We start from the raw sequence: 10656 nt of genomic DNA, 5'->3' as shown, positions 1-10656 counted from the left end.
ACATGGAGCTAGGTGGCACAAGAACTGCCGTGCTAACTACAACCAAAGAATGTTGGACAGAGCTGAAAAGAGACGGCATGATGAAGCTGAACAAGATGAAGGCGAGACAGGAAAGAGATCACGCAGAGAGAGTGGGCAAGTTTCTCCACAAGAGACCTAGCTGTATGTTTAACTGTGGCAAAACTGGAAATCTTTCTAGAGGTTCTACATACCAGCTTGAGACACATATTCGGGAAGCTGCTTTGAAGATTGACCCTCAAGTTGACAACAAGTCACGTCTCACGATGTTGGGACTGGCTCACATGGCCAGACGAGGGGTTTGCACTTCACGGGTAAGCCATGATAAGATATTTCGGCCAGATTGAGCCGGTTGAAACTAGCTGAAAGGCTGCTGCAAAGGGCAAAGCCACTGTCAGACCCAATGCACCTTAACAGAGTAGCCCTTTTCAGAAACCAGGACAAGTCTACTCAGATGAACAAGAATCTGAAGCTGAAGACAGCCAAGACCAACTGTGGTTTGTTTGCAAGATTGTATGTTGGATGTCAGGCTAGAGGAGGAGACCTTGATGAATTCTTTCAGCACGAAAACCAGTCATTCCCTCCATCAATCTCAGATTCTGGAGAATTGCGCCACGGCAACAAAAGCGATCTCCTGCACTGTTTTGAGAAAACTCATGACCCAGTACTCACTGAACCACAAGTATCAGCTGTTCTCATTGATGGTGCTGCGCTGGTGCACATTCTGAAGCCACGCCAAGCACAAACATTCCAAGAGTACAGTGATTCTGTCTTTTTAGCATATGTCCTGATGTGCCTGTCTAACGCTGATCGCTTTTAAAATTGTTTGGGACTGTTACCGTGACAACCGTGAAGTCATCAGTGAGGAAGAAACGAGGCTCTGGCATGAGGAGAAGAGTGAAAGGAGACGTTGCTCTGCCACGCAACTGGCCAGAATTCCTACGAAACAGTCAAAACAAAGAAGAGCTGTTTCATCCTGTCTGAAAATCTGAAGCTCGTCAAGAAAGACGGGAAAGTGGTCATTGCAACACAGGGTGTGGACTTTGTCAGTTCTAGTGACATTAGTGAGGACCAAAGAGCCAGGCTGTCCCCTTGTTCACACCTAGAGGCTGACACCAGACTGGTTGTACACTGTTCTGACCTGGCCAGAATGAATCACACTGACGTCATGATCAGGAATTTAGACACTGATGTAGTGGTGCTTGCAACAGCTCACTACCATTCCCTCCAGCTGGAAAACCTGTGGGTTGCATTTGTGCTGGATCCCACTATCGTCTTCTGCCGATTCACGACTATGCCCAGAGAAATCAGCAGCACCTCTGATGTTTCATTCTCTGACTGGCTGCGACACTGTGTCATCTTTCTTTGGTGTCAGTAAGAAGAGATGCTGGGAAGTGTGGATGTCTGATCCAGAATTCACAGCTGTTCTTTTGGGTGCTTGCATCACCGGACAAGTTCAGCCAGATTGAGCGCTTTGTCTCGTTGATGTTCGACAAGACCAGTGTTTCCGACAAGGTGAACGATGCCAGAAAACACCTGTTCACGAAGAAAGGGCGCATGCTGGAAAACACCCCACCCACTCAAGCTGCTCTTCTTGAACACACGAAAAGAGCGATCCTGCATGCACTCATCTGGAAGGAAGCTCTCATTCCGAAGCCAGAGATTCCAGATCCTGCAAGCTGGGGCTGGGAAGAAGTTGATGGAACTTATTCGCCTGTTTGGACATCACTTCCCGATGCATCTAAGATCTGCTCTGAACTAGTAAAATGCAGCTGCAAGAAAGGTTGTAGAGGTCCGTGTAGCTGTGCCACAGCGGGTGTCCCCTGCACTGCTCTTTGCTTCTGTGATGGCAAATGCCAGCGTGACTGAAAGACTGAATTCATGAACCGGTTATGTGAGTAAATCGCTATGGATATAGAAGAAACTATGTTTACAGGTTTCTTTTTCAAACTCTGGCATTATGCATGAAATGCATTTCTTTGTTAACAAATAGTAGAAATACAGCTTCGTGTACAGTATTTGTAAATAGGAGGGCCTCTACAACCTTGTTGAGAATTTATTTGTAGACAATTGACCGGACAGTATGTTTTACATCAGTATGTAGTGTCGTAGTGTCATCTGTCTTTGCTTTAAAATAAAGCAGAATCATGAACCCATTCCAAAAAGATAGCAACTAGCAAGAATATTATTTGTCATTTGCATAATGTTAATAGTCAATGTGCATGCAAGCTTGCGATTGTTACTAGACGGTACCGTTCTTGAAAAGAAAACCGATTCATTTGTATATAATTATAAAACGTCAATAGCCAGTGCAGGGGCGGATCACATCATGGGGGTTTCCAAATTTCTTAAAGGGACAATTCGACGACGCGAAGCGTTAAGTTGTGTGCGCGAAAATGGAGCAATCTGGTGCAATCTGAGCCAAGAAACATCCCCTAATACACCTTCAAAAAGTAAATTTAAGAAGACAAATTAAATTACCAATAAAAGGAAAATTAACCGATCTGGTGCAACCTGAGCCAGCAAATTACCCAACTACCTTCCGAAACCGTCATTTAGAAGACAAAGGCCAGCTCCTAGGGGGGCCCGGGGGCATGCCTCCACGGAAAATGTTGATAAAAATCAAGGAAAATGGAGGATTCTGGTTCAATTTGAGCCTTCAGTTTCTCTTTATTTTTAAATGTATTTTTTGTAATCCTTTTCTTTTTTTTTAGGCTGGGGGGGGGGGGGGGGGGGGGGCGGAAACCCCGGAACCCCCCCCCCCCCCCCCCGCAGTGTGTTTATTGTCCTGATGTTAGAAACATGGTACAGGCAAATATAAATGTATGTTAATTCAAAGGTAAACTAAATTCTTAGTTACAAAGAACTGGTGTTTCGAATGTTTACCTTCTGCAAAAGTGCGTTTTGAGGGTATGCTTACTAAACAGGTCATATTTTCGTTCATAGACCATTTAGAAGTTGCCCCTCCCTGGCATTTGGATCCTGATAGATGTCTTTTTAATTGTAAAAAGTATCATGTTGGTATACCAATCCGAACAATTCAGCCCCTATTCTGCAGCTAGTCCTAACACTAATTGCATAATTTCACATTTTAAAAGTAGTTGTCAGTAAGTAATGGTGTCACATGACTGATGTGAAACAGTTGATTGGCTAACGGCGATGCGTTAAAACTGTTAGTGCACTCTTAGACTGAGTACCGGTACGCTAACCATCACTGATAGCGTATTCATGCGCCTGTGCCCCTTCTTTGATTTGAATCGTCCCACTTTTCGCTGGCGTTCGAGGCGACTTTTTAAATCCTCTAACCCGGATACATGGTGAACCTTTCTTGGCTGACTGAGTTGTTTTCTCTGTTCTTATCTTCTTTACAGCATATATTGCGAAATCCGTGCTTGTCCTGTAGAAAGTTCTTCGACAGTCTTTTATTTCTTATCGTTGACGGCCTCGCTATTCGACAGAGAGACCAAAAAAAAAAAAAGGGCGGGGGGGGGGGGGGGGGGGTGTACACAACACGGCATGATATGTCCTAGTTTGGAGATATGCTAGGAGTAAGTGAGATAGCACAGCAGATTGGACAATTGGGTTTTGGACAGGAAGACAGTCGTCAGGGGGCGGGGAATTTTGCGGAGAGCGAGAGGCACACTATATATACTGAGAGAAAGTCTCTCATTCTTCACTGACGCACATTTGTTTCTCAAACTGAATACGCCAGTTCAGGTGAGATTCCTCTTTTATTTGTTGAATCTTTCTGTTGCTGTACGGAGCTACAGTAGGGGAAGGGCCCCTAATATGGACCACTTTTTGTTTCATGTTGATAACTAGCTTGTTTTCTTGTGAAGAAGTTTCATTTTGTGTTTGGTAGTCCTTCTCTCTTAGGTTAACCGTTGGGCCTAATTAGAGTGAAATCGCTTTGATTCAGCAAAAATTAAATACAGAAAAAAATCACAAAAGGTCCATATTAGGAGCCTGGGCGCCCAATATGGACCAGTGAAGCGGCCTTCACAAATCACTGTAAAAAGCCCCCTATACTTCAAAATAACATGATAAAACTTAGTGTGCAAGTCAGACTAATTCAAATATGCTTTAGATTTATCTGTTTCGGGTTGATGAGAGCATTATTTGAAGCACACCAGGAAACTGAAGCAGCTTATCAAAAACAGAGTGAAAATAAGTGAAATTATCAACTTCCCCACAAAAAAGACTATTTGTTATATTTTGTTGAAATCTCGAGGGCTAGTTATAGGTTATTTTCAGCAAGCTTCTTAATGAATTAATTAAAATTGCCTTTAGCTTTTATTTTCTTCGATTTGTTGAAGGCGGTCCATATTAGGGGACTCACACATACTTTGAGGTTTTGCTATTATTTTTTTTTCAGTAGAAACTCGGGGTAAACACTGCTAAAATTTAACAAATACGGTCTTAGCTGTCATGTATAGCCATTTTTGTGTGATAAAAGCTTTGGCTGTGGACAGAAACGAGTCCGTTTTAGGCGGCAAATTTAGAGTGAACGCTGCCAAAAGGGAAACAAGTCGCGTAAGGCGAAAATACAATATTTAGTCAAGTAGCTGTCGAACTCACAGAATGAAACTGAACGCAATGCCATTTTTCAGCAAGACCGTATACTCGTAGCATCGTCAGTCCACCGCTCATGGCAAAGGCAGTGAAATTGACAAGAAGAGCGGGGTAGTAGTTGCGCTAAGAAGGATAGCACGCTTTTCTGTACCTCTCTTTGTTTTAACTTTCTGAGCGTGTTTATAATCCAAACATATCATATCTATATGTTTTTGGAATCAGGAACCGACAAGGAATAAGATGAAAGTGTTTTTAAATTGATTTGGACAATTTAATTTTGATAATAATTTTTATATATTTAATTTTCAGAGCTTGTTTTTAATCCAAATATAACATATTTATATGTTTTTGGAATCAGAAAATGATGGAAAATAAGATGAACGTAAATTTGGATCGTTTTATACATTTTTATTTTTTTTTACAATTTTCAGATTTTTAATGACCAAAGTCATTAATTAATTTTTAAGCCACCAAGCTGAAATGCAATACTGAAGTCCGGGCTTCGTCGAAGATTACTTGACCAAAATTTCAACCAATTTGGTTGAAAAATGAGGGCGTGACAGTGCCGCCTCAACTTTCACGAAAAGCCGGATATGACGTCATCAAAGACATTTATCAAAAAAAAGAAAAACACGTTCGGGGACTTCATACCCAGGAACTCTCATGTCAAATTTCATAAAGATCGGTCCAGTAGTTTAGTCTGAATCGCTCTACACACACACACACAGACACACACACACACACACGCACGCACATACACCACGACCCTCGTTTCGATTCCCCCTCGATGTTAAAATATTTAGTCAAAACTTGACTAAATATAAAAAAAACATTTAGTCAAAACTTGACTAAATGCAAAAAGGGAAAAAGCCTAACGGTTTTGAGGTTTTTGTTTCTTCCATTGTTTTGACATGTGCATGTTATCCAGAGAGGGTGAATAAAGCGAATGAAATTGTTTTGAGCGCTCTAGCGCCGTTAGTTTGCCAGAACAGGAGGTGGTCCATATTAGGAGCCGGTCCATATTAGGAGCCTTTCCCCTATCTGGAAAAGTTTTTGGAATGCACAAACTGTTGAGAAGTCATTGAAGTTCATATATATGACTGTGATCTCTCTCTCTCTCTCTCTCTCTCTCTCTCTCTCTCTCTCTCTCTCTCTCTCTCTCTCTCTCTCTCTCTCTCTCTCTCTCTCTCCAATTAATTTCTCATAAATCAAGCAAATATCTCCTTCGGAAAACTTATGTACAGTCATCCTTCTCGATCTGTCCCTCCGTTCGTATCCGATTTATTCAATCCAGCCAACCGTATAGTACCAGCAAGCCTGTCAGTAAGCAAATAGCAAGCATGACAATGTGTAATTGTCATCAACAAGCCACTCCTGTGAAAAGTAAAACTCCAGGCGTCAAACGCGAAGGCAATGTAGAGAATAACGTCATATTTGCGAATAATTGCGCAACGTAAAAGAGCTGTCACTTCTAATTTATGTGGCCCGAGAAAATGACAAGGATTTTCAGAATGAAGTTTGTCTCGGTGACTTGGTCATATCAACAAGGGAGAAACACTTGTAATGTCACCACCAGGTGGGGCATGTATCGATAAAGCATATTATTAACTGGATGTATTTTGCAGACTGACTCTGGTTACGAATATGATTCAGCAACAACATCGCGCTTTGTGCAAAAGCAGCTAGGATGTTGATTTTTGGTATGTACCTAAATGGACGGATGCTCTTATCCTCAGTAAAAGCCTGCATGGATTCATTGGGATTAACAATGTGCATGGTTTACACCGTATAAAGCCTAACACGATTTCGACGAAGTCGACTTTGCGGAATCTTCTTCTTGAAGCTTGCTGCACGAAGCTTTGGCAATAAATCATCGGTAAAAAGTCTTCGCGAAGTCTTCACGAAGTCAACTTGGTGCCTAATTAAGGACAGGCTTGAAGCCTCAAAATGACTGGGCAAAGTCGACTATGTACGCGAAGTATTCTTAGCAACACGTTTTCGGTACAAAGTCTTCGACAAGTCTTTGCGAAGTCAACTTGGGCCCCGACTAAGGACAGGCCAGAAACCTCAAAGTAACTTGGCGAAGTCGACTACGTACGCGAAGTATAGCCTACTTTGCGAAGCTGGCCGCATGGAGATTTAGCACCAAGCTTTCGGTAAAAAGTCTTTGCCAAATCTTTGCGAAGTTAACTTGGGGCCCAATTAAGGACTGCCTTTAAGGTATTTTTAACCCCAACACCGTTTGTATTGTATAGTCTTGTCTTGTCTTGTCTTGTATTGTCTTGTATTGTATTGTATTGTATTGTATCCTACATACGCGAGTGAGACCACTCATGAGATAACAATATCCTTGAAGGATATTGTTATCTCATGAGTACTGAATACGTATCTCATGAATACGTTCAAACCAAACGTGTGTATATCATGTTTGGCAGAGACCTTTTTTTCTACTGCTTATGATGCAAGAGTCACCGAAACAAACGTCATTATGGATACCCTTTTAGGCTATGCTGTTTCTCCTGGTAGAAGTTTTAGAACTTTTACTTCAGGCTACACTTTCTAGAGTGATGTGTCTTAGCTTTGACGTCAAAGATTGTACGAGGACTCTGGAATAGATGAGGTTCCAAAAGAAGCGTCTTCAATTAAGACGCCTCCACTGCGGGACGGTTTGAGTAAAATACACGTAAGTACAGTATGTCAGATAAACAGAATACTACATGGCTTGCTGTATCGTACCAGATTTACACTCGTTGCTTTTTCAAATAGTGAAGAGCTCGCTTTCGCTCGCAGTTCAATATTTTTAAAAACAACTCGTGTAATTCAGGTACAACACAGCATGCCATGTAGTATTCTCTAAGTACTGTATTGTATTGTTTCCTCCACCAGACAGACGACCACGATGGCCTGCTGTCCAGCGCCTCTGGCCGTGTCCTGCTGCTGGACTCTTGTGACCTTGATCACAGCAGCTGTAGCTGATGACCTAACGCCCCTTGCCTCCATCCCTCCCAACAACCCGCAGCGTTTGACGACCTTGACCCCCTACAGGCCTCAGGGCGTGACCCGGGCGCCGCCCAACCCCTACCTCTTCTCGCCCCTTCCCGGAACAGGGGGAGGGGTGACTCACGCCATTCCTGCTGACCCTCACACCAACGCAAGCCTTGTCAGGTGAGAAACGTTTCAATGTAACAATAGTAATACTACTACTACTACTACTACTACAGCTGCTACTACTACTACTACTACTACTACTACTACTACTACTACTACTAATAATAATAATAAAAATGATAAAAATAATAACAATAATATTAATAATAATAATTGTCAGTAAATACTGGTGTCACATGACTGATGTGAAACTGTTCATTGGCTAATGGTAATGCGCTAAAAACTGTCAGCGCATTCTTGGAGTGCGCTAATTTTTCCACAGAGTCATCCGCCCTTTGCCTTGCCTTGCCTGTGCCCCTTCTTTTGATTTGAGAAGATTATTCTCATCCTCCGTGTTAGTGGCATGTAGCTTATCTTCTTCACATTACCAAATGATGCTTGACCCTAAATTTCCCTAAAAGTAGAAATGTTTTTTTCTGACAGATTTCATGTGCCTGTGCCACAGTAAGGCTGTGCCGCTTCTTTCGACTTGCGAAGATTCTTCTCATCCGCCGTGTTAGTGGCATGTAGCTTAATTCTATCGTCTCCACATTACCAAACGATGATGTTGACTCTAAATTTTTCCGCGGCTAAAAGCATAACTAGAAGTTGTGTTTTTTCGGACAGATTTCGAGCTGGACCAGCATTAATTTTGGAAGTCGATTGACTGCCCTACTGTTCATGTAGCAGACGACAGCCTCAGTTCAGTACTAAAATGAACGGTTTTCGCATATTTCAAGACAAGTACGATGTAAACAGAACACGCGAAGGCTTCAAAACATTCTTACCATGTAATCATAGCACAAGCCTCCGAGATGAATGCAGGCACATTGCGAGAAATGACCTGCCAACTTTATTTTTTGCGATTGAGCGACCCAACGTGTGACTTTCACATCAGGGGACGTCACTCAGTTGGTTGGCGGTTGTTAATTTTTTGAGAGCATAGAACCAGAGGATAGAACTTACTGGTAGATGGGTTTTTTTTTTTATCGCACAGTAACTCAATAGTCTCAATAACTTAAAGGCATACTAACGCACTCCCGTGTTTACAAAGTGTAGTTTGCCCACAATCGATGTCAAATGCACCATAAGACCATATAATGACGATACGTCACCATGCGCGGACCATAATACATGCATTACAGCTTGTTCTAGCCTCTGAAAAAGTGAGGATGTCAACAAAGCCGCGGTGTTCTCTCCCTTGCATCAACGTTACATGTGTTGCCAAATCTATAAATAGGACGATCCAGATCAAAATGAAAATTCAAATATCTCAACATTTAAGGGGTCCTAGACCACAATATTTTGCAGGGAACTTAATTTAGTCTGTCTCCAGCTGTTGGTAAAGCAATTAGCGTGTATAGTCATCAAGTACATATGGCTTTAAATAATGAAGATATTTATATGGCGAAAATCCTAAAACAGTTCAAAGCGCCTCACAAAAACACACATTAATTAAGTAGATGTGCAACGCCAAGGCACTGCATACCCCAGCGAAAGACGAACCTCTCTCTCTCTCTCTCTCTCTCTCTCTCTCTCTCTCTCTCTCTCTCTCTCTCTCTCTCTCTCTCTCTCTCTCAAACACACACACACGCGAACACACACACACACACACACACACACACCCCAAGTTACACACGTACACACATACACACTCACTCACACGCACTCACTCACTCTCTCACACACACTTCATACACACAAAACAACCCCCCCCCCATACGCACATATAGACAGACGGACATACACACCTTTACAAACAAACACACATACACACACACATACACTTACGCACACGCACAAACACACACCCACCCACCCACTCTCTCTCTCTCTCTCTCTCTCTCTCTTTCTCTCTTATACAAACAGACACACACCCACACACACACACACACACACACACACACACACACACATGTAGCCTACATACGCACGCATGTACGCACGCACACACCCACACACACACACACACACACACACACACACACACACACATTGACTCACACAAATCTCATACACACAAAACACACACTCATACGCACATACACGGTTGGCCTAGTGGTAAGGCGTCCGCCCCGTGATCGGGAGGTCGTGGGTTAGAACCCAGGCCGGGTCATACCTAAGACTTTAAAATTGGCAATCTATAGTGGCTGCTCCGCCTGGCGTCTGGCATTATGGGGTTAGTGCATGCTAGGACTGGTTGGTCCGGTGTCAGAATAATGTGACTGGGTGAGACATGAAGTCTGTGCTGCGACTTCTGCCTTGTGTGTGGCGCACGTTATATCTCAAAGCAGCACCGCCCTGATAATTATGGCCCTTCGTGGTCGGCTGGGCGTTAAGCAAACAAACAAACAAATACGCACATAGACAGACGGACACACACACCTTTACAAACAAACACATATACACACTCATACACACACAAACATACACACAAACTCATGCACACACACATTCACACACACACACTCTTTCTCCCTCTCTCTCAGTCTTTCTTACACACACACACACACACACACACACACACACACACACACACACACACACGAGTACACTCATGCACGTGCACACACACACACACACGCACACACACACACACACACACACACACACACTAACACTAACACTAACACTAACACTAACACATGTGCACAAAATGAACACACACACACACACACACCGCGCGAGAGAAAAAGACAACAGGGAGGCATGACGTCATGATGCATTAATTGACGTCAAAGACTTTTGACCGTGACGTAATCTTCTTACGCGAGCTTTATCCATAGTCTTGGATAACCACACACAAATAGACTTGGAAACTACAGAATTTCTACATGTCCAAAGCGGCCTTGGGTGGCGTTTGCTCAAAAAATGGGGGCGCCTATTGCACCCACCGTATTTTTGTTAGTATGGTCCCAA

At 42.9% G+C, this 10656-nt stretch overlaps 1 protein-coding gene across 1 annotated transcript in view; it reads left to right on the top strand.

Annotated features, from left to right (window-relative positions):
• Positions 1-3616: 3616 nt before the first annotated feature.
• The window catches only part of LOC138969674 (CD109 antigen-like), a 106023-nt gene continuing 98983 nt past the window's right edge, over positions 3617-10656 (top strand). The window contains exons 1-2 of the mRNA XM_070342533.1: positions 3617-3735; positions 7477-7755. Of these exons, the coding sequence (XP_070198634.1) occupies positions 7490-7755 (266 nt within the window). The 5' untranslated portion in view covers positions 3617-3735; positions 7477-7489. The remainder of the gene's footprint in view (positions 3736-7476; positions 7756-10656) is intronic.

Source organism: Littorina saxatilis, linkage group LG6, assembly GCF_037325665.1.
Source record: "Littorina saxatilis isolate snail1 linkage group LG6, US_GU_Lsax_2.0, whole genome shotgun sequence".
Classification (NCBI taxonomy): Eukaryota; Metazoa; Mollusca; class Gastropoda; order Littorinimorpha; family Littorinidae; genus Littorina; species Littorina saxatilis.
This window is presented reverse-complemented; position numbering and strand designations above follow the sequence as displayed.